We start from the raw sequence: 25,715 nt of genomic DNA on the forward strand, positions 1-25,715 counted from the left end.
CTGCTCTAGTTTATTTTGGGAGAAATTACGATATAATATAATTATAATACACATTTGGTTATTTGAACGATTGCATTATTTATGAAATGCGCAATCCATTTGAGATATATAAACAAGATACATATTTTAAGCATGCCAACATGCCACATTTCCTATGTGATATCTCTCACACCTGTTCAAAATCCCTGGGGTGTTTTGTATCATCACTGATATATAGTGTTCATTTTGAGAAATATCTTTTGACTTGTGTATTTTTCCTTCCAGTTAGGACAAACCACATCCAGCCCATTTAATTTATTAATGCAATTTCAGAGTGTGATAACATTTTTGTTTATCCCTCTTTTTAATTATTCTTTTCGTTGCCTTTTTATATTTTTTTTTGGATCATATGTATTCTGAAATCAAGTATTTCTTTAACAACATGAGCTACATTAGACACATATGATGGTTACAACAACAAATCTTTGAAGAAGTTTAATAAGAGATAATACCTTTATATATTACAGACTTAAAACAGACACTGGAATTGATAAAAGAAATCGAGGAGAAACACCACTTCTGAAGATGCAAGGATGATGTTGCTCTCCATGTCCAGCTTACCCTCATAACAGGAACCATGAATATTTTAGCGATATAACATCCTTTTGTGGCCCCAAAACATTTTATGGGAAGACAAACCATCTCTGACCCATTCTCGCACCCAATGGGGGTAACGTAAGACATGCTTGGGAAAGGAAACTAAACAGTTCCTAGGTGAGCACATAGTATACTTTAGACCTGTTTTTAGTCGTAACACTTTATTGTATTTACTCTGTGTGACATGGCATGAACATCAAATTATATTTTCCACCTATTTTTAAAATTACTTATTGCTTATCAGTGCTACAAAATCATGTTGTGATATGTACTAAAGGCTAGTGATATTTTCCAGGGAACAAAAATAGCAAGAAAATGACTACAATCAATATCCACGAAGATATTCCCCTTCAGATATAAGGAAGACTGACAGAGAGAAGACGGTGTCCATGGGAACAGCTTCTCTCATTAGACATTTTTACGCCTGGAAACACAGGGAAAATTTGTTCAGCATTTCCAGTAACTATTGGTACGTAAAGCAGAAAGAACTTACAAACACTGCCTGTCTCATCCTTGTGAATGCAATCTTGTTAACTGACAGACAGAGGAAAAGAATTTCAGAAACACGATCCATAGGTAACAAGTCTATGAATGTTTCAGTGTTTTCATTTTAGTTTGTCCAGGCCTTAATGTAGTTGCGAGTGAGACGTACCTGTTTGTGAAATAGTCATTGAGATTCGTTATCCTTTCTTGCAGATTTTGCGATGGGTCGCTTTTATTGATGGCCTTAATATATAGATTAATAAACCAAGCCAAGGAATACTGGTACATTGAGTCCAAATAAGCCAGATCGGAAATAACAAAAAATATGACACTGGAATGGTTTGCAACCTAAACAGAGCACAAAACAATATTTTTGTTACAATTTGTCTTGAAACAACATAGTTTATGACATCCGTTTATCTCTCCGTCTATCCATCCATAGTCTGCATATCGTCTTTATCTATGGGGTTTGTTCACTAAACAGCAAATTCTAAGTTGAGAAATAATTGGCAAAACAGTGACAGTGACTGACAAAATAGTAGAATAAAGGAACCAAAATACATTTTCAGAGACAAAAGAAAAACAGCTATACAGCAACTTTGGTATAAGAGATAATAAAAAATATTCATGCCTGGAAAAAAAAAAGTTTTGCTAAACTTAAAGACAGATGACCTAAGTAATAATGTTATCACTGGCCACTTAAATAATGTTACATATTTTGTTTAATAAAACACTAAAAGAGTTCATCAATAATGTGTTAAAACATGAACAAACCTCACAGCTACAACTGCAACATGTGAATAGTGAAAGAATAATATCACATATAAAATCCTTAGAGGGAAAGTAAAAACGTTTTTACTCTTCTCCCTTGCATTGTATACCCACCCATGTCTTTTTTTTTTATTCCCTGATATAAAAAGACTTATTAAACTCCTTCTTTAACCACGTTTTAATTGATCTGTGAATAAAATAAACATTTAGTGGCTGTCCTCTAATCATCAATCAACATTTTCTTTCATCTGTTGATTGGTCAGGAGATACCACATCAGTAGACAGACCTCTTGTCCTTCTTGACAAACTAAGCTGGTTATGTGCCATCCTTTAAAAAAAACCAAAACAATCAGAACCCTCTCCATTCCATCCTCTTTTTTTCTGATGCCAGAAAAAAAAAAAAAAAAGCATCTGAACATGTTCGACCATCGCACTAGCTGTTTACTTGGTTTTATGTCTGCATGGTGCTTCAGAGAAACAGGCTTTAGCTAAACAGCTGATCGTTCCAAATTCACTGAATGCACAAGTCTAATTATTACTGCAGATGCCCCACATAACATACTTCATAAAACCCCCAATGGGCTATATGAAAGCTAAAAAGGTTAGAAGGCTACAAAATCTCCTTAAACTGAAATAATAAAGTTCTTACATGTAATGCAAATTTATTTCTATTTTTATGGAACTTTTTGCTGCTTGGTTTTATAAACCATTTATTAGGCTTTACCTGGACGGTCTTACAAAAAATCATATTCTCCTTTTATTAGACGAAAAAAAAAAAAATGAAACTTTTGGAGTACTTGTTAACTGTATGTGTAATAGTATTTGTTAACTGTATGTGTAATAGTGGGAAATACTACTTACAGGTCTGTAGCCATCTCTGGTTTCATCAATTTGCCTTTCTGTCTTCGTTGTAATTTCTTGCTTCTCAAGGATCTCCTGGGATAACGTCTTGCTGGAGGATAGAATGTCAATAGCTCTCTCGTCCTCCAGGATGTTTCCTTGTGACAAAGATAATACTTCCAAGATCTGATCTTCTATTTCTTTCAACTGTTTCCTGTTATAAGAAGCATTTAAAAAAAAAATTTATATTAAGAACGATGTGTATAGAGGATTGGACCTTTTCCTATATTTCATAATATATCACATTACCCTCAAGTAGGCTACCAGAGTAATTTAATTGTCATAGATTTCTAGGCTTGTCAAAATCCACCACAGAGGCCTACAAATCTCGCCTCAAGTAAATTTCTTTATAATAGGCTCGAAGAGGAATTAATCCAAGTTTTACTTCCATGAATTATTCACCTACATTTTATCACTGTTGGGCAAGGAACAACATATTCTATCCTAAACCTCCATATAAGACACAATAAATTATATCACTTCAATGACTTTAGTGCCGTAGTGGAATCTGATGTATTCCCTTTTCTTTTTATTCAATCAAAAATCACCTGAACAGCTGAGGAGGGCCGAACCTTGCAATACAATGACATAATATGTGAATACTATGGAGATCACAGGAAGGTTGGTCAGCTGTATAGCACAGAATGCATGGGCCGCCTGCAAACTTGTCAGAGGGGTCTCAATGGACAATGTTGGACAATGTAGTTTAGTAGCAGAGGTCTGTGCATGAGAGAGTAGATTTCAGTTTGTCATATATTATTTGTGAAAAGAAAAAAAATAACTATCCCTCTGTTTTTTCAGGATTACCAAACATATTGCTCTGTTGTTAATCCATACTTCTAAATTATTATTTACTTACTAAGCAAGCACACAGTAAAGAAAAAGGGGGATAGGAAGATACCAAAATGGTTGCATTTTCTCTTAGTGCTCCATGTAGATGGTAAAAACATGATGTGGACAGGCGGATAACTGCACCCATAATTTCTAGAACTTCAGAGAGTCATTTGCATAGGCTGAATGACTTGATCTCACAATATTATACATTGACAACACCTAGGTTTCCATCCACAGATGAATCCCAACCTTTATTATTCTGTCTTTGTAATTCCTAAGATAGAGTACCGACAGTAATGGCATACAAATAAGCCCTAAACAATGCTTTTCAATCCCAAAAAGGACTTAAAAACACAAATAACATTACTCACCAATCACTTCATGGCAGAAGCTACAACCTTTGCTAATAATTCTAGTCAGAGAAGGCGGACTGTGGTGACATTTGTTTAAGAGGGGAAGAGGTCACTCAATATAGGGTATTTCTTGACGACTAGAGCTTAAATCAAAAGAGTTCTGAATTTGAATTGTACTTTTTTTTTAAAGTATATTATTAAAATATAGTTTATTTCTTCAGTCACTTTTATATTTTGAACAAAAAATAGCTTACAGATAAATTATATGTATTCTGTGCAGGTAATGAGTGTTTGATAGTATGTTTTTTTTTTCTTTATTAACAAACATTCCCTATTATCCAGTCGTTGCTAGGAAAACTGATGGGAAATAGCCTTTGACATGTTTATTGTAGAAAATGCTGCCAAACAGTGAATTAATTAGTATATCTGCTTGCTAAACAGATGACAAAAAATAAATAAATGGAATTAATCCACAACAGTGAATTGTCTTGTTTGGCTCTTTCAGTTTATTTCAGTACAGTGTCGAGTGGCCAACTAGCCTCATTTTATATGTATAGGCAATCATTCATTAAAGAAAATAATGACGGTAAAGTTCTTCAACTATGAATTGTGTTTTTAAATATATGTAATGGTATAATGTTTGACTGGCAATGTATAAAATGCAGAGAAATAGAAATAGCACTCACCAAATGGGCAAGGAGGTTACAATCGCAGTGCTCTTAAAGAATCCGTGGGCGGCACTCCCAAAACAGATGTAGTGGAAGCAAAAACAAGCCGGCACTCACAATTTCAAAAAACAAAACTGGTGGGTTCCTAATAAAATTGCTATTTTTGGAGTTCATTAATGTGCCAGATCTTTTTGCTTTCACTACATTTACTTTGTAGGTGGCACAGGTCAGTCGGCGGGCACAAGATTCCGCTGACGGGCAGGAGGAGAGTGCACAGCACATTGCTTTCCCTCCTGCCAGTCACACTATGTAGACACAGAAAATGGGCTGTGGGGAGAAAAATACACACAGAGGGTCTGGAGAAGGGGAAAAATGAGACACACAAAGGGGTTGGGGGAGAGATGCACAGGGAGGCTGGGAGGGAGAGACACTCAAAGGAACTGGGGGAGGGGAGAGAGATTTTCTTTCCTTTTTCTATCACTGCACACCTGCTATTTTTATTAACATTTCCCTTGCCTACTATGTCTCAAGGGGTACCAGAAGGCCCTCACTGATGACCAAGACCAAAATTGGTAGATGCTGTGTTTCTTGTGCTGAGGAAGCTTTCCAACAATTCAGATCTGAACTGCCCTTTAGGGTTGGAATAGTATGATATGCAAATAGTTCAGGTTCTCTCTGTAATGGCATACGTTGAGCTAAAACTAGCTTGAGAGCTGATCAGGGATCCACTGAAGGACAAGCTAATTGAGATGGCTGTCTGTTCTCAGTATTCTCTTGTGCTGTGTTTTGGTTTCTGAGCCTCCCTTTTAGTGCATATGTGTGTTTTCTAAATTCACAAGTAATGTTTATTTTTATATGCCAATCCTGAATGAAAGTGTGCTTCAGGGAGTGTTTAGTGCTATCTGCTTTTAATTTATTCATGGTTCATATTTGATAGCAACGATGCTCACTCTTTCAGACTATACCAGATTATGTGGCAAGAGAATATTTTTTTTTCTACTTACCGTATATACTCGAGTATAAGCCGAGTTTTTCAGCCCATTTTTTGGGCTGAAAAACCCCAACTCGGCTTATACTCGAGTCAAGGTCTGTATTATGGCAATTTGCATTGCCATAATACAGACTGGGGGAGAGGGGGGCTGGCAGAGCTGTAACTTACCTGTTCTGCAGCTCCTGTCAGCTCTCTCCTCCTCCGCGCCGTCCGTTCAGCACCTCGGTCAGCTCCCAGTGTAAATCTCGCGAGAGACTTACAGTGTGAGCTGATAGAAGGAGCTGCACGGACGGCGCAGAGGAGGAGAGAGCTGACAGGAGCTGCAGAACAGGTAAGTTACAGCTCTGCCAGTCCCCCTCTCCCCCCCACTGAACTGCCACTGGACCACCAGGGAAGGAGAGCCCCCCTCCCTGCCATGTATCAAGCAGGGAGGGGGGACGAAAATAAAAATAAAATAAGAAATAATAATAAAAAATAATAATAATAAAAAAAATAATAATAAAAAAAGGGGGTATAAGGACCACTGTGGGAGGGGGGGGGGGTATAAGGAACACTATGGGAGGGAGGGGGGGTATAAGGACCGCTATGGGAGGGAGGGGGGGATAAGGACCACTATGGGAGGAAGGGGGGGATAAGGACCACTATGGGAGGGAAGGGGGGATAAGGACCGCTATGGGAGGGGGGGGATAAGGACCACTATGGGAGGGAGGGGGGGATAAGGACCACTATGGGAGGGAGGGGGGGGATAAGGACCACTATGGAAGGGAGGGGGGGATAAGGACCACTATCGGAGGGAGGGGGGTGGGATAAGGACCACTATGGGAGGGAGGGGGGGAGAAAAGGAACACTATGGGAGGGAGGGGGGGAGAAAAGGAACACTATGGGAGGGAGGGGGGGATAAGGAACACTATGGGAGGGAGGGGGGGATAAGGACCACTATGGGAGGGAGGGAGGGGGGGATAAGGACCACTATGGGAGGGAGGGGGATAAGGACCACTATGGGAGGGAGGGGGGATAAGGACCACTATGGGAGGGAGGGGGGGATAAGGACCACTAGGGGAGGGGAGGGGGAAGTAAGGACCACTAGGGGAGGGGAGGGGGAAGTAAGGACCACTAGGGGAGGGGAGGGGGAAGTAAGGACCACTAGGGGAGGGTCAGGACCACTGGGGGAGGGGGGTGAAGGAACACGGGGGTGGGGAGGTAAGGACCACTGAGGGAGGAGGAGGGGAGGTCAGGACATATGGGGGGGGGGCAAATATCCTTGTACCGGCCCTGCACACACTGCATTCATACACTGCATTCATACACACACACACTGCACTCATACACACACACTGCACTCATACACACACACTGCATTCATACACACACACACTGCACTCATACACACACACACTGCACTCATACACACGCTGCACACACACACGCTGCACTCATACACACGCTGCACTCATACACACACACGCTGCACTCATACACACACTGCACTCATACACACACGCTGCACTCATACACACACACGCTGCACTCATACGCACACACTGCATTCATTATACACACACTGTAAATAAATATTCAATTAATATATTTTTTTTAGGATCTAATTTTATTTAGAAATTTACCAGTAGCTGCTGCATTTCCCACCCTAGTCTTATACTCGAGTCAATAAGTTTTCCCAGTTTTTTGGGGAAAAATTAGGGGCCTCGGCTTATATTCGGGTCGGCTTATACTCGAGTATATACGGTACATTATCCTTTAACAATTTTAACCTTAGCTAACGGTGTTATCAACATAAATGTCCTAGAAAACATTATTCATGCTTTATGTTACAATAAATCCTGTATTACCACTCACAAATCACCCTACACAAAAACGAACTGCGGTATCACCTAGTTTTTGCTCCTTCTAGGTAAAGTTGATTCTTCTTGTCTTCTAAATTGGGTTTTTCTTCGGCAGCAAGTATGGTTAACAGTTGGTCTTCCAGGCCTATTGGTGTGATCATGAAATTGATTAGAGTAACCTGGAAAATAAAGACAAAAACAGAAAATGTGTTTATCTGAATGTTGGTTCCGTAGGATTGGTTACATTTTAATGTACTTCACGCATGAATAAATGAATAAATGAAATATAGCTCCTCCCATGCCAAAAATTCATCATAATATAAATGAAAGGCTTTATAATGGGGCCTTGAGTAATATAATTAAAAATAGCTTAGCGGATAGCAGAAATATATCCTTTACCTGGTGTCTAGTTCATCCCTTTAATTATTTCAACAAGGGCTAATCTAAGGGTTAACATGCCAGAACACTAGAGCTATTTTGGAAATAGCTACCCTTAACATACATAATAATATTAAGGGAATGCTCTTAGCACCATAACTACTACAGTCTGCTGATACTCTCTCAATTTAAGTAGTAAAACCATTTGCAAGTGGTTTGACAACTTACCTGTGGTCTGCCAGGAGCCAGGAGCCTTCTACTCTGGAGTTGGAAGGTGCTACATGGTAGTACAGATCTACCTTGTTGGCTGAGGGCATCAGCTAACCTCTCTCAACCAATGAGCGCCTTCCAGCACCAATGGAGCCCAGGTAAGTTATAAAGCTGTTCTTAAATTGTTTGACTACTTACTAGGAGGTCACCAGTGCACTCCTTGCAAAATAACCACTATTGGCTGTAGTATTTTTGTGTTCATGAATGCAGAATGATTTCAGCTTTGATATAGTATATGGGTTATTTACTAAACTGAGAATTCAAAGTGAATTAAAAGAAAATGTCAAATTTAAGACCAGAGTTGCTGAACTGATATCATAGCTGTATGTTTCCAGTTCAGCTATGTTGACCTTAAATTCAAAATTAACTTTGAATTCACCTTAAATTCTTACTTTGCTGAATAACCCTGTACTGTACATCTTCATACATTAACTGTGAAAAAAAAAACATGTCATAAAAATGAGCTATGCACTGAAGATGCCTGTGCACCTAAACTGGTACTGTGATAAGGTATGTCCAAAAGGTAGGACTTCATCTGTAGGCTACATAACTTGGTGTTATGGGACAAAAAAGCAAAAAAAACTAAAAAAAAAAAAAAATTAAGGATTTCTGCAGAACCCTGAAATGGTGTTATTTTCTCAAAACATGTGCTGCAGAATTATGTATCTTTTATATTATATGTTTTATTTAAATTAGGGTTAGGGCAATGTCCAAGGGTCTAGCAGGGGTAGGCAACCTTCATCACTCCATATATTTTGGACTTCTTCTCCCATAATGCTTTTACATCCATAATGCTGGCAAAGCATCAGGGGAGATGTAGTCCACATTTGGTAAATTTCTTTAATAGGTGGTGGTAGCATAGCAGGGTAGCAGCAGCTGCTATTTGAAAATGCTTTTCCTAATCTAACCCTTTTCCTATTACTAATATGCCAGGAGAGGAACTGATAAATCAGTTCCAGCTTCTATCCCAGCATGTCCACAATGGGAGATGGGCTAAATAATGGTTGCAAACACAAACACCATCTGTTACCAAGTGGTTAGGTAATTAGGGGATTAGGTTACCCCTAATCTCAGCCATGTATGTCCTAATGCAACGCTGAGATTAAGTCCTGCACTGGATTGTGTTAAGTCAAAATGTGATACAGTTGCATGGTGTGGTAATATGTTACCTCTGTGTGTACTTTATATGACAATCATAGTGAATGAAAATATTGTTTTTATTGAAATCGTATTAAGTTTTATTGAAATTTTCTTTCTATCCCAGTAAAACTATTCAAATTGGTCAAATTATAAACTTTAATGAAAAGCTTATATTTTTTGAAATCTCTAAAAATGTCATCAGGAGAAATATAATCAGTTAACATCCTATGTGTGCAACTACACAGCCGTATTATTTTGACAGCCACATAAATACGGGAATATTACAATTGGAAATGGGAAAAGAATTCCACAGACCAATTATAAATTCTCAGTATTTTCTTAATTATCCCCAACGTATTTGCGTTGCTACTAATTTTGCTAATTCCTATAATTTCCTTATTCAGTGGATAGCAGAAGGAAAACATACTTTGACAGACACTTCGGGAAGGTAATGAGGATTTCGTAGATGGGTGGTCATGTAGAGTTTAAAATCCCTGCTATAATGAATTACAGCCTCTCCGAGTTGAATGTACTCCATTCCACTTTGTTTAAATGTCTGTCTTAACAGCACAGGCTCCAAAATTGGATCAAGCTCTTCTGTGATATTTTCAATTAGCACAGGTGTCCCAAACTGAGAAAACAAAACAAGCATTTTAAGAACCAAACAAATCACAGCGAACACAAACATGTAAACAAAGGAACACTGAATTAATTCAGGGAAATGTTGTCAGTGTTAATGTGATTCTTTCTATGTGCGTTGACTTAGAAATAACAAAATCAGATCTGAGCAGCAGATAATTTAACCAGATAAGAAATTGCAGGGATGTACATTATTTATTTGCTTTATTTCTGTATGGCCAGAACTACTTTAAAAAAAATAAAAAATAAAAAATGTCCAAATAGGTTTTATGACTACAAATGTAATATGTGCAAAGAGCTGCCGCTGTCAAAGGGCTTAATATGAGAGATTTGTCACTTGTTTGCTCTATCGATCCTGCTTGCACAGTATGTCGTTGGTGGCCTTTGATTTTATTCCTGCAGAGGTCATATGGTGTTAAGGAAGCTAAATAAACTTGAGTTTGCAAGTGGAATGTTAATTAGTCTTAGGTTATAACGATCAGGTACGGGACTATAATAATGCAGGGTGAGCAATAAGAACAGGATAAATGATACGGTGCATAGAGTATTATAATGAAAAGGAACATTAACACTCTGATAATGCATACACTTGCATTCATTTTTTTTCTTTTATTTACTTAGCATCAGTTTCATTGGCAGGGATGAGCAATAAAATCAGACTGCTAAAAAAACTGACATTATGTGAATGTTACCTACAATATAAAGCAATGTGAACCTTGCTTTTATGAGGTTACAGTATTAATGGAGTCAGGGCACACGTGATAAATAGCACATTAGTGTATGATGATTGTCGATGAAACTTGACTTGACCTCGTTGAAGAGTGAAGATTGGAATGTTGGGGTGAAGGTCAGAATCCAATCAAAGAAGACATGGACATCTCTAGATGCCGCCCAAATAAAGTCTCCAGGATTAGACAGGGAAGAAGTTAGAGGGTGGGAGGAGAAGGTCACAGATGGAATGAAGATGAACAGGACATATTTAGAGATGGAAGCGAAGATGTAGGGTGGATTTGCATTAGTAAGGGCATTGAACGACAACATTATGGCTTAGTAATCTAGAGGCTGCCAGTGAAGAAATATAAACAGTGGAACAGCTGATGTGAAGCAGTTGTGGAGGTAGATGGCTGGCAACAGTATTAAGGACTGATCATTTGGGATTTCCTTGTCTTCGAGAATATCTTTTACAATCCAAGTATTCAATGCACCATTCCCTCAGTAAACGTATCATGCCAAAATACTGAAATGAAAATGGACAAATACATTGCATGGTCCCCAGATTTCACCATCTGCAGGTGGCTATTAGAATAATGTACAAATTCCCCTGGCATTCAATGTGTAAATATTCCCAGTGCATAATTAAACAAACTCTTTTTGAGGTTTATTTGAGGTTTATTAATATGCATGTTAGTCTATTGAATATCTGTTTTTCTCATCGAAACATTTTTTTTTAAAAATGTTTTCTCAACACAGAGAAACTATTTGCAACTTGAAATACAAATAAATTGCTAGGAAAACATATAAAAAAGCAGATGGCAGGCTTAATTTTCAGGCACACGTTTACTAAGTTGTACACATATAGGGGAATATTCCCTGTTTGCAAACATCTCACACTTCATAAATATGACTAATGCCATACGGTGCTTAAACACAAAATATTGCATAATTATGAGGGAAGCTAGGTCATCAGAATTACAGAATCTTTTTTTCGAATGCATTACATTATTAAGTTTATCAAAATCCTAACATTTGTTTAGAAATCAAGACCCCTCTGTGCTTCCAGGGGTCTACTATGTCATGGTTTTGGGATATATCCTTTTCCATGTTTTGTACGGTCTCATTGATAGTTTTCAGATAGTTTTCTTACTTGGTGAAATCCAGCGTCTTTCTAGATGTCTAAGTGTTTTTTTTTTCTCAAAAATTTTTTTTTTTTGATATGTGAGAATATTTTGCCCTTTGTTAAACCTACATAAGTAGAGTAAGGTAGGCATATTGGTATTAGTAATAAATATTTATAAAGCATAATTTTTTTTATTTTTTATTATATGTAACAGTACAATTAAAGACACTCTGACCTCCAATTTTTAAAGCCACACATAGAGGGTTAATGCCACATTCGGAGGGTTTTTCACTCTAATTCGCAGGAACTCAAAGTGTATTTCAAAATATGGGCCAAAAAACTGTGAGTAGGGAGACAGGTGTGATTCTTCCATTATAAGCTATGCAATTGTTTAAGGGCAGATTCTATAATGAAAAATGATGGAGCTAACAGAAGTGTCTGTTGACAAGGAAACACGCATACATACTCTTACAACAAGCAGTCAAACTTATGTAACACATAACATAATTCAACCATATGTGATAAACCAATTTTCTCTCCAATTTCCACTCTCTTCAACTGTATATCCCAGTTTTTCTGTTTGGTTCTACCTGTCACTTTGTTACTTTGGTTCCCTCTAGAATTTTCCTTCTGTCTCTTTATTTAGCCTTTCCCCCAACCTTTACAGGAGATTGATGCAGGAGACTGGTCAACATTCAGCACTCCAGATGTTTTAGACTACATTTCCCATAAGGCTCTTATAGCCGTAATGTTGGAAAAGCATCAGGGGGATGTAGTCCACAACATCTTGAGTGCCGGACATTGCCTACTCCCATAATCCACGTCATCTGGGGTGCCGAATATTGCCTACCTATGAACTAAGCAGTTATTTATAGGAATAACCATGGTTTCAAGTCTGTGTCATTCAGATATTTGACCTGTAGAAAACTACAAATCACAAAACAGTATTTGTTTTGGGAGGAAAAAGTGGAAACACTCCAGGATTGAAAAAGGGTGGTGGGAGGAGTGGGGGGACAGCTGGGCTTGTGGAAAAAAAATCAAAGTCGTTCTAATTAGCATTTTTTTTTCTAAAAACCAAAGAAAGAAATTAAGGAAAAGACATCAAGCACAATTAAATGGGATCAAACCTACATATTACACCAAAATTTTTGAAATCTGGATTACACTGATTTCGGGCTTATTGACAAATTAATTGCATTTCCTACATTAGTGAATTATCCTAATTTGATTTTGTGAACAATTAAGTTCAAAAGATCATTAAGTAGATAATGTATTCACCTGTTTTGAATTCAGATACTAATACACACAGATTAATTGACCCCATAGTGTATTTATTATGGAGTAAACAAAACACAAAATTGTGTTCTGCAGTAGAATCTCATGTGATGTATATTTTACATACTAAAGCTGACAGAAGCTGAAAATATAAATGCAAATATTAAGAAGGCATTCATAATGCAAGGTGTTACTCCAGTGTGGCCACTTACTTCATTCCTAAATGTAGAGCTCGATCAATATTTACTTTACGCTAACTTTTACTTTGCTTTTGCTCGGTGGTTGACAAATGCAAGTGTTGACATGCAGCTGGGATCTTAACTCAAACATCCAGCTGTTAAAATTAAATCACTAATCTACAATGGATGGCATGCGGTTTTTTTTTGTTTGTTTTTTTTTAAACTGTTAAATAAAGCCCATGAGGCTGAGATTTGCCTGTTCTGCTTCTTGGTGGAGTGAGACAAACTTGAAAGAAAAATAAAAAACTATGTCAATCTCACTCTGTGCCAACTGACCCTGAGGGATAAAACCAGACAGATCCCAGCTCTGTAAGGGATTTTGGACATTTTTTTTTCTTTCTTAAAAATAAAACAAAGCAGACTTGTTCAACCATGTAGATATAACAGTTCAACTTGCATAAAAAAACAAGCTCATTGAACTCTGTTACAAGTTCGATTCTGAGGATTAGTAATGTGTACATTGTTAAACATGACATTAAAACACTTGGGGTGTCAACGTGACCTAGATGTTTACTACACATTACAAATATATCTGGACAGAGGTGAAAAATGATACTTGACATCATGATTTGTTTATCACGTGGCAAAGTGGTGAAACAGTCAAAGGTACATCATTTGAGATTCTACCAGTTACCACCACTTATCCTTCTGCTTGTCTGTAGTTTCCCCCATTTAGCATTTATACCTCATCTTCTCTCCTTCTCTCTCCTCTGTATCTTGTCCTGCTCTTTGGTAAAACCATAACAGATTTCTTTACATGATCTTTATAAGATCTTGGCAGACAACTTAGAGATTACACTCACTGACGCAGGGCCCTCTCCACTTCTTGTTTCTGTCAATATAACAATAATTTTGCTTTATTTCCTCAATGTTTGAATGTTTGCACGATATAAATGCTAATCATTGTAATAATAAATGTATACTTTATATATGTAATAAATGTTACTCTCTGTAGTATGATTTAGTTTCCTGGCTTCTCCGATGAAGTCAATTCAGACATTTCACCTTGAATGTATCTGTTGATTGCTTCTGGAATCTCATCTGACACCTTTTAACCTTCACTACTCCCTGTCCAATCACATTCTGCTCATTCCATCCTCTTTGTATGATGTATTTGTAGTGCGTGGTAGACAATCAATATTCTCACATTTCTTTCATTCACATGTAGAGCTTTTATCATTGTCTCTCACTTTCCACTATGTTCTCTTGACTTTCTACTCACTCCAATGCTCTAAATGTATCAGCTCACTCATCTCACATGGATCATTGTCACCCACTCTAGAATGTAGTCCTCTACTGGTCATAGCTCACTTTTTCACTTCATTTTGCATCACATGTTTCCATGTGTTATTTTATCCTTATCTCTCCTGCTCACACAAATGCTTTTATTGTATACTCTACTCTCTTCTATTTCCCTGATATGTCTCCTACTTCATCTCTCTCTTTCTTGTTCTTTCTTTTCTTCCATTGTCGAATATCTTCTCATGTATTTGACCTATTTTCTTTCTTTTCTGCAACATGTTAGCATGTTTTATTATTTCTCTTTATGTTTTACTTGCACTATAGCTACTTATAATGCTCCCCTCCCACCCTCCCCCACCCAAGGGGTTAAAAAAACCTTCTGTCACTTACCTGATTCCAGGACCAATGTCCAGCACTTCATCACCGGTTCAGGCTCTACTTCCGCTCTTCCCTTGCCCACGTCAGCAGGTGGGGGAGACCTAAGGCACATGTGCAGGGATAGCCATGCTCGCATTAGGACTTCCCCTAAAATAAATCATTATACAATGTTTTCCTATGGGGTTTGAGGTGACATTGGATGTCCTAGTGCATAGCGTGAGGACGTCCAGCATCAGTTAAGCAACCAAAAGACGCCTAACGACCTGGAAGTCGCTCTAGTGGCTCTCTGGTAGACAGCCACTAGAGGTGGAGTTAACCCTGGCAGGTGGAATTAACCCTGGCAGATAATTATTGCAGTTTATTAAAAACTGCTATGATTACCTTTGCAGGGTTAAGGGACCTGGGACACCTAGCCTGGCCACTTCAATGTAAGCTCAAGTGGCCTGGGTGCCTATATTGTCCCTTTATTTTTCACTCATCACCTCAACACTCTTATTGTTACACTATTTCATCTCCTACAACTTCATACCATGATATGCCACCATCTGTAGGTACCTCACTTGCAATTGTCAGCAAATATTCCATTAAATTTTCTCATATTTCTCTTCTGCCTTATTTCTCCAGTTGTCTTGAAATCAGATGGTTCCAGACACCCATGACTTTGTTGGAAAAAGGTCTGAATGCAAATACACCATCATCAGTGTTACGTTGCTAGAGGCAATTGAGGGAGGTTAGTGGAAGGGTCTTTTTCCCCAATTCACTAAATCCACCATCAACAGTGGTGCCTCAGAGTCTGAACACCTCTTAATCAGGCATAAAACCACACTTTCATTGTAGTGGTTTTTGTCTGTCTGATATGTCTGGTGGTGCCAGCTACCTCTGCAGACACAGTTGATAGAAGCTGACAAGTTCCTGTTATTTCTACACTAAAGGATGGTCACTGATGCTATAGCCTGTATGTGTTAGAAAGCTTTGTTCGTCTCCAGATGGAAGGGGTGGGTGGATGTCAACTGTCGTTCTCTTTCTCAACCACACGTTGATCATGCCTTTCCTACCCTTCAGACTTTCTCCCCGGCTACAGAGCAAGAGGTGGCTGTGCTTCTCCATTCCTCTCACCCCACCACTTGCCTGCTTGATCCTGTCCCATCTCACCTTATCAGATCTCTCTCCCCTTGTTATGTGCCTTCCTTAACACATCTCTTCAACTGCTCTCTCTCTTCTGGTATTGTCCCTGCTGACCTTAAACAAGCCACTGTAGTATCTATCCTGAAAAAAAAATCTCTCTCCCAGTCTCACTATAGTTCCTGCTCTCTTTTTCCTCAAAGCTTCTGAAAAGACTGGTCTTACCTGCCTGACTTGCTTCCTCAATTCCAACTCTCTCCTTGACCCTCTTTAGTCTGGCTTCTGCCCCTTCACTCTACTGAGACTGCTCTTATCAAAGTCCTGTCTCGGTTGGAGTCCCCCAAGACTCTGTCCTTGGTCCCCTTCTATTTTCTCTTTATACTGTCTCTCTTGGCAAACTAATTACCTCATTTGGATTCCACTACCACCTGTACGCTGATGACACCCAGATATATCTTTCCTCCCTGGACCATTCCCCTGCTGTCCTTCAATGTGTCACTGCTTGCCTTTCTTCCATCTCTGACTGGATGTCATCTCGCTTTCTGAAACTAAATCTCTCTAAAACTAAGCTCCTTGTCTTTCCTCCTCCTAATACTGATCCTCCTCTTTCACTCTCCCTTCAAGTGAGTGGTATCCACATCAGTCCATCCTTGCAAGCGTGCTGTCTTGGTGTCATACTTGATTCTGGCCTCACCTTTGAGCCTCACATCCAGCATGTTACCAAGTCCTGTAGATTCCATCTTAAAATCATGGCCCGAATCTGCCCCTTTCTTACGCAAGATGCTAAAGAAGCTTGTCGATGCTCTAGTAATTTCCTGCAAGGATTATTGTAATCCTCTCCTAATTGGTCTTCCCAAAAGCTGTATTGCCCTGCTACAGTCTGTAATTAAAGCTGCCGCCAGACTGATTTTTCTCTGTAGTCGATCCTCTCACCCCTCTGTCAGTCCTCTGTAGTCGATCCTCTCACCCCTCTGTCAGTCCTGTATCCTATTGGAGTGAATTCAAAGTGCTAACACATAGGTGTAAAGCATTGACCAATTCTAACCCCTCTTATATCTCTTCACAAATCCATAGGTATGCCCCTTCTCGGTCTCTCCGCTCTGCCCGTGACCTTCTCTTGTCTGCTGCTCGCACCTGCACGGCCAACTCATGCTTGCAGGGCTTCTCGCAGGCGGCTCCCTTCCTATGGAATAGCCTGCCTACCCCTGTTAGACTCTCCCCTAGTCTTTAATAATTTAAGAAGTGCCTTAAAACCCACCAGGAAAACTTATGGCCTCCCAGAGTAGCCTCTACCTCACATACCTGTCTCTTGCTCTCTCCTAATGGGCAGCACTCTACTCTCTCCTCCAACTCTGCTTCACTCCCACCTTATTTGATTGCTATTTTCTGTCCTAATGTGTTTAATACCCCACCTCCTGTAGACTGTAAGCTTGTATGAGCAGGGTCCTCTTCAACCTATCGTTCCTGTAAGTCTTTCTTGTAATTGTCCTATTTATAGTTAAATCCCCCCTCTCATAATATTGTAAAGCACTACGGAATCTGTTGGCACTATATAAATGGCGATAATAATAATAATAATAATAATAATAATAATATTAGAATAGCAAAGCCTCAAAATCGCTTAACATTTACAATGATATTTTTTAAACTTGCTATTTCAACAACATCGCAATTTATCTTCCGAGTGTTATTTTGCAACTAAAACTATACAAATGTTTAATTAAATAATATTTTCTGTGCGCTTGGTAGTACTTTTAGGTAATAACCCTGACAAACTGCACCACCTTCAACTTATTGGTGCTAAAGAATGAAAAATAGGCAATCTTTTCCAGTGAATTTGAAGTAATTCAGAGAAAAGACTCTATTCATATAAAAATGTGCCGTATGACAATACTTTTTTTTCTATATGTTATAAATTAAAACACAACCTGCTTTAAACACTAATTATTGCAATAAATATAGTAAATAGACACTTTGATAAAAGCAAAGTATCTGTCCTTCATTATACCTAATATTGTGCTTTGTTACAAACTGGTGTTCTTGTGATTTTGGTCTCTTGACCTATATTTAGCAGTAAAAAATGTCTACAGCTAGATTGCTTTATTTTATTTGTATCCATGAGCAGCCTTAAAGGAACAATATAGTTTAAGGAACACAAACATGTATTCCTTACACTATAGTGGTAAAACAACTATTTAGGAACCTGCCCCCCCATGCCTCCCTTTTGAAAAGCTATTTTATTTCCATTTCTTTTTTTTCAGTACTGTGCCGGTCTCACAGCAGCAGCCCTGACTTGATTAGCTTCCATGGTCATAAAACTTGATAAACTCAATCATAGGAAAACCATCGGGAGGCTGTTGCACTTGTATGGCGAATGCCACTCTGCACCAATCAGCAGCTCCTCATAGAGATGCATTTATTTTCTATGGGGAAAGTTCAGCCTGTCCATGCACAGCGTGGAGATGCTGAACGCCAATGCTGCACACTGACCCAGGAAGCACATCTAGTTGCCGTCTGATTGACTGGCACTAGAGGTGTTACTAGGCACCAATGTAAACACTGCCTTTTCTCTGAAAAGGCAATATTTACATTAAAAGGCCTGCAAGGACCAGCTGTAGACAACAGAACCACTACATTAAGCTGTAGTTATTCTGGTGACTATAGTGTCCCTTTAATTACATTTCAAGGTAAAATTACTGAATATTTTACCAAATATTTTTATGGTATACATCTGATTTATAGCTAATTTGCCCCTGATTTGGGATCCAGACCTGCTCACCATCTACAGGGAGAGAGAAATCATACAAGGGCATTAATAAAATAAAATATTGTGCTTCAAGCATATGCACAATAAAGAGTTTATATATTTTAAATATTTTAATAGCATTTACTATACTATAATTGATCTGGTGGGTTTTGCTAAGCATAAAAATAATGATATACAGCTTGCATTCCACACGTTTACTAGCTGTTTAACCAATACACTGTGTAGATAAAATCATTTGTATTATTCCCTTGCTAACAAAAATGTTTGCAGAATTGAATCTCTTTAAAAGTATACTAGAAATGAAATGTCGTGGTTGATGTTATAATGTAAAATGGTTGTAAGATTTTGGCGTGTGCAATGGATCAATACATAGGAATAACCAATAATAACCAATACAATCTTTTATCATAAAAGTTTTCATTTTGCAAGCAAAACTCTCCTACACCCACTGGGAATGGTTATATTATAAAAACGATTCTACCTTATTTTTTTCACGTTTCTGCATCTCTGTACTTTCAGTCACTGGGGACATTCTAATAGATGTGGGGTGCTGAGATATCAACACAGCTAGATAGGAGGCCTCGGGTCGCCTGCTCCACAGATGAAGCAAGAAGAGGAAATGGTCTTTCTGGAGAGAAGCAGCCCTAGAGGGCTGAAAACTTGACGTTTGAATCTGTATAAAGCTGCTTCTCTCACATGAGGAATTGTGATAATAAATAAATCTTTTTTGTTGAAAAAGTTTTTTTGCAGAGAAAAGAAAAATACATATGGTGGAATTGGTTGCAACACTTTATACCAAGAAACAATAAGAGTATGTTTAATCTAGAGGACATAAAATAGGGTGACTATCGGGGGGTGCGACTAATATATGAGAATGAGCAAGAGACGTGCAGTAAATACAAATCATGTTCTAACTGATTTAGAGTTAAATTGATACACAACATTTCTAGTAGACTTGGGGATTCGTTTAGGCCCTGGGGAGATAGCGCAGCTAAGCAGACAAGGGCACATGTATGAGTGTGATTGGTTGTGTATGAATGCTTGGGTTGGATTATGTGGTGTGTGAGTTTGGTGGGGGTGGTCTTACCTCAGTGCCACTTGGCATTTGGGCCAGCAAACAGCTTCCTGTCCTCCTGCTCCTGTTTGTCCGGGTCTGTAGTCACTCTGCTTGAGGGATGGAGATTAAGGCTATCCTGGCTTCCCTCAGAGCTGCTGCTGCGCTGGATGGTGGTCAGCAACTCCGCAAGCAATATGCTCGCCTCACCCCAGGTATGGTTGCTGGCATAGTGGTTCCCCCCTGCGGCCAGGCTTCTTCAGGGGCCTCCCCTGCGACCCCTGCACCGGCTGGCACTCCCGCCCGCCAGTTAGTCTGTCCCCAGATGCTGCACATCGGGCTTGGTTGAGGAGTAGGAGCCGGGGCCTGAGGCATGACCAGGACCGCGTGGCTGGGACCCCAGACACATAGCCTGCTACTGCCACGCAGGATGCGCACCCTACTACAGCCGCACTGGACTTGTGGCCTACACCCCCTGCTCCACGGCCTGCCCTGGCCTCCGGCGTGGGAACGCGGGCTGAGGGCGGAGAGAGGCGGGCAGCACCTTCCCATCCAGCGACCTGTCCCATATGGGATTTAGTGTCAGCCGTTAAACGAGACATGGCACGCATTCTAGTTTTATTCCCATATGCACGGCTTGTCTGGTCCAAGGTTATCACCCGTAATTTCTAGCAATGCGCTCGGAAGTGAACATGGAGCGCTGCCATTGGAAACTGAACAGGAGGGTTTCTAGATTTGTTTTGGGTGTTCGGGGGATTCCGATTCACCATAGGGTTTTTTGAGCGGGATGCTGCCAATCTATTTCGGGGGGACAGGGTGCACTTGATGAAGGTTGGGCTTGACCTCTTTAATCTCGCCCTGCAGGAAGCGGTGGAACAGGCGGTGAGTGGTTTTGGTGGGGTCCCCTGCTGATTTTAGGTGTAAAACAGTGGAGTTGTGGCCAGGGGTATGTCCTTGCCAATTAAGTTTGAGGCGATTATGTCATTATGTGGAATGAGGTGGTCAAGTTTCAGGTCTCCACCTCCCCTTCTCTAAAGTGTTAACCTTAGGTTACCTGTTTGGACGTGCACACCGAGTGAGGAAAAGGTCGGCTAGTGGTAAGCATTGGAAGGAAAAGGAATTTATGCCGAGGGGGGAGGTGAGAAGAAGTGGTGCATAGGCTCATGGTCAGTATATTGGCAAGGACGGTTGGGTTATACTGTATGACACTATGTGTTAACTTAGTTGTTAAGTTATGGTTATTTATGTTTGACGTTTGGTTTATATCAAGTAAAGTTAAAGATTAAAATAAATTATGGATGTGTTATACAGTATTTATCATATGTTATAATAAATGCTGTGGCCTGTTTCATCCATACTACATTGTCTGTCATTATTTGGGTGGTGATTGGGGTACTTCTATGTTAGTATGCTGCATCACGATTCCCCACTACGTACATACACATTCCGAACTGCAACTTCTCAGAATTTTGGGTCGATCGGGCAATCAGTCGATTCCCTGAACTCAGAGCTAAAATGTTCTAGAACCATGAACCAACCAAAATGTGCCATGGACATACGTATTCATTTCGATTTGTGATTCTGAATATTGCCTATGGCGCCAACAAAAAAGATGATTGGTGAAAAAAATATGACTGATGGCTAAGGGAACACTCACTAAAGTTGTTATTCACCAAAATTCAAATGGCCCCGACTGCATGGGGCAAAACTATTTTGATTTTAAAAATCTGTACACACTATTCAACAATATTTACATTTTGCAAATCATGCCCTGAATAGCAAGAATTTGGGGTTCCACAGGTCATCTGTGAGGGGAAGGGTTATGGGTCCATTGTCTTTAAGCTTTTGCCTGGTAATGTAAGTGTCTAGTGGCTGGGGTTATACTTGGTTATAGAGTGGGAAATTATCTTACTGCTTTCAAATGGGAGTGAATTTAAGAAACGATTGAACCTTTGCTGTAGTTGTGGAATGCATACAAGCTTCCTAAGTATCAAAACCAATGTACATCTTAGTAGACATTACTGGATGGTAATGAGCGAAGGGATAAAAAACATTCACAGTCTCTCTTCTTAACATGTATCGTTAGTTACAATTATAGAGAGTAAGGACCTAGATATGGAATTTCTCTGGAATGATACATAAAAATATCAAACTCTACGATTCAACTCACTGCAACACGGTTACTCCATGTTTTCACTGTGTTGGTGTTTTCTGCATTAGTCTATAAAAAAGTATTAAATATTTATTTTTTATTTTACTTTTTAGGCAATCCTTGGTGTGTCCTATATATGTTATCCATTTCTAGTTAAGACTTGTGTTATGTATATATACTTTAGGGTTAACCGATTATTTTCTAGTTCTGTGCCTTGATTGGTTAGTCAACCCTTTTTGGAGTGTCCTTTTCTTCCAAGATTATATTCCAAGCAATATTTCAAAAAAAATAAAGCTTTATTTGTCCTTTAGAAAACAATATATCATATGTATGTGTACACATAATAAAACAATCACCAATTATAGTAGCAAAAAAAAAAAAATACATGACAAAAGTGACAAAACAGCTTTAGCCATGAATGCATAGAATTTCAGGAAAAACTATCCCTAAAGAGTTAAGTTAGCAAAGGCTTCAATTATACATATGTAATTTTTTTTTAACTGCATCATTGGTGTTAAAATAAATGTGTTTCTTTATATCTCTAAATCCTGTTGAGTGTGATTATTTTAGATCTTTATATTTACTTTGTATTTAGTTTCCAGGCAGCTGCCACAGGACTTCATTTACTTAATATAATTTTCCCCATAGAAATCAAGGATTATTTAAATTGGTGATTGTTAAACCGGTCTTCAGGGAACCTCAGTCAACTAGGACTTATAAATGTCTCTGCTTGAACACAGGTGATTTAATCAAAATTAGTGAGCCTTTGATTAAATCAGCTGCGTTCTAACAGGACCGTGGTTATATGCCCTAGCTTTTTTTTTTATTGCTACTGACTTGTTTTCAAATCATTTTATATTATTATTTATTTAAAAAGTGCCACGGTATCAGGCAGTACTGTACGTCAGGGAAACATTTATAAAAAGACTTATTACAATACAAAACACAAGCTTTGTGACATAAAAAAGAGATCATGGTTCTGGTTATGGGGGAGAGAGGAACAATATTATGATACGAAAGTGGTCCACAGAGTGAAGTTATAAAGGAAGTTTGAAAAATACTAAATGGAAAAATGCACAGACTGTGCCATTAGGAAATGTAACTATGCCCTATCAACTCATAAACCACCATCTGATAAAGATGATGTATTTTATTCTATCAATAAAAATGGAAGTATGAACTATGCATCTCTTTCTGCAAGACAACTAATATAGTTGGAAACACCATTTTCAAGTTGTTTAGCTAAATATGTTAAGTCAACAAAATGAATTAACTCCATATGTTTTTGCCAAGTATTTTTATAGTTGCTTTAGGGCAGCGATCTCTGGTGGAGTATTTACCTGACATCATTTTTTGTAGGACAATTGTTAATATTTTCAAATATCTCATCTTTTTATAACGTGTAATACATTCTTATATCACAACAAAGTGGTACAAAACCAAAGGAAACAGCCAAGTGTAAAAATGTATGATAAATTAGGAAGTGTTCACAATCTGCTATTAAGCACATAAAGGAAGTCTAAGCACCATAACCACTGGGTCTCTATGGAAAAGAGTCAATATTCACAGTTAATAGTCAAGGTGGGCCCTGTCAGCGTTGTTGTTTTAATAATGGTAGTTCAAATTAAATTGTCAGTATTAGTTTATTTATATAGGTACTAAAGGATAGAACACCTACAAAATGAATGCTTGGTTTTCAACTTATTGTGTGAAAGAATAAACATGTGATAATATAGAAAGTTATAGTAAAATTAACCTCTTTATATTTACTGTACATACCTTAAAGGACCACTCTAGTGCCAGGAAAACATACTCGTTTTCCTGGCACTAGAGTGCCCTGAGGGTGCCCCCACCCTCAGGGACCCACTCCCGCCGGGCTCTGGGGGAAGGAAGGGGTTAAACTTACCTCTTTCTCCAGCGCTGGGCGGGGAGCTTTCCTCCTCCTCCTCTTCTTCCTCGCGACGTCATCGGCTGAATGCGCATGCGCGGCAGAAGCCGCGCTCGCATTCAGCCGGTCGCATAGGAAAGCATTCATAACGCTTTCCTATGGACGCTTGCGTGCTCTCACTGTGATTTTCACAGTGAGAAGCACGCAAGCGCCTCTAGCGGCTGTCAATGAGTTTCTCTGAAACTGCTATGTTTATTAAAAAAAGGGTAAAAGCTAGCTGGACCTGGCACCCAGACCACTTCATTAAGCTGAAGTGGTCTGGGTGCCTAGAGTGGTCCTTTAATATCAACAATTAAGGGAGTCATTAGGGGTGTGCACTGTGTGTACACACAAACCAAGAGATAGGTTGACTGTGGTGTTTAGAGGATGCCCCAATTGACCTGCACGCAGAATATGACCAAGCCATGAGCCCACATTCACCCACCATCCACCTCAATGTGGCTGGTGGCAATATAGTGAAACAGGTGGGAATCGTTGTGTGACATCCCTGGGCCATTTACTGTCAACCAACAGCCTGATTTTACTGTCAACCAACAGCCGGGTTTTTACCACAACCTTGAAAATGACACAGTATTTACCGGTATGTCGAAAGCATAGCAGTAAAACACAAATAAGAAAAATAAGATTTTATCTGCACATATACTCGCAATTTGACTAGCATGCCATATAGAACAAAAGTTATGTTAGGTGTTTAGCTCAAACAGAACATTCAAATACACATTTACTGTGTCAAATTATAACTTTCACAAATTACATGTTAAAAATCTCTTTTCAGAATACAGGTTTTAAGAAAAAAAAAAATTAGAAAAAAAAAAGAATTAAAAAATGTTCTCTTGCTATTAATTTAGTTTGCCCATAAAGCACATAGACTGACATACTTAAATTCATTCAGGCAATTGCTCATAATATTTCCAAAATTATATGAATAGGCAGAAAGCCATGAGATGAGTTTTGAACAGGTGCCTTGGGGTCATAAATCATAATAAAGAGCTAGACGAGATGACAGAGACTAACAAGGTAATTATAACTTAAACAGTATAACGTGTAAAGAATTAACCACAGTCTGTATGCTGTTCTCTTTTCAGTATTCTTGTTGACAAGACTGTCTGAATATTTAATATGATTATATATTGTTTTCGAAGAAAAGCATTACTTATGCCAATACCTGGATGCTATTCCCAAGTGTCCTAAGGTAGTCGGCATCAGATGCTTTGCAGACTTGAATTTTATTCGTCTTTTCCATATTTTTTATCCATTTGTTTGCTTGACCTTGTGGGTCAATCATGAGAGGCCAACGTTGAGATGACATCACGATGATGGCGTTTTCTGTAGAGAAACTGAAATATGGAAAATGGTAGGTATCTTTTATTCTGCATGTAACCATTTATTTTTTTTAACTCGACACAATCTGTTTGGTAGCATTATAGCTGACATACTTATCTTTTGGCAGCCCATAAAATTGCCATTCCATTATTTTCACAGGGTCTCCTAAAGTGCTGAAGAGTGCAAATCCATCAGAGACAGGAATGCGTTTGTCTTTACACATATCGAACCAATTTTTTAATATTTCCTTCAGGCAAAAAAAAGAATATTACAATGTTTAGTTTTATGAAATCTATGATTGCAAAGCGGTTTTATTTTTTTTATTATCTCTTGGATAGGACATTAGCTGTGAATCAGCAAACGAGCTTCAGATAACAATTAGGGAAAACTATGTCTTCTCCGATATAAACCATTTTATTAGGCAGGTTTTAATAGTGTATTATGGTATATGGCATTCAGGTATTAAAATGTGAT

At 38.7% G+C, this 25,715-nt stretch overlaps 1 protein-coding gene across 1 annotated transcript in view; it reads right to left on the minus strand.

Moving 5' to 3' along the window:
* LOC134601623 (dynein axonemal heavy chain 3-like) overlaps positions 1-25,715 on the minus strand; it is an 875,684-nt gene that overhangs the window by 101,211 nt on the left and 748,758 nt on the right. Inside the window, exons 60-65 of the mRNA XM_063446141.1 lie at positions 25,355-25,488; positions 25,084-25,255; positions 9,693-9,896; positions 7,526-7,656; positions 2,752-2,944; positions 1,289-1,467 (exon numbers count right to left, since the gene is read on the minus strand). Coding sequence (XP_063302211.1) covers positions 1,289-1,467; positions 2,752-2,944; positions 7,526-7,656; positions 9,693-9,896; positions 25,084-25,255; positions 25,355-25,488 — 1,013 coding nt within the window. The remainder of the gene's footprint in view (positions 1-1,288; positions 1,468-2,751; positions 2,945-7,525; positions 7,657-9,692; positions 9,897-25,083; positions 25,256-25,354; positions 25,489-25,715) is intronic.

This window comes from Pelobates fuscus, chromosome 3 (genome assembly GCF_036172605.1).
Source record: "Pelobates fuscus isolate aPelFus1 chromosome 3, aPelFus1.pri, whole genome shotgun sequence".
NCBI classification, from domain to species: domain Eukaryota; kingdom Metazoa; phylum Chordata; class Amphibia; order Anura; family Pelobatidae; genus Pelobates; species Pelobates fuscus.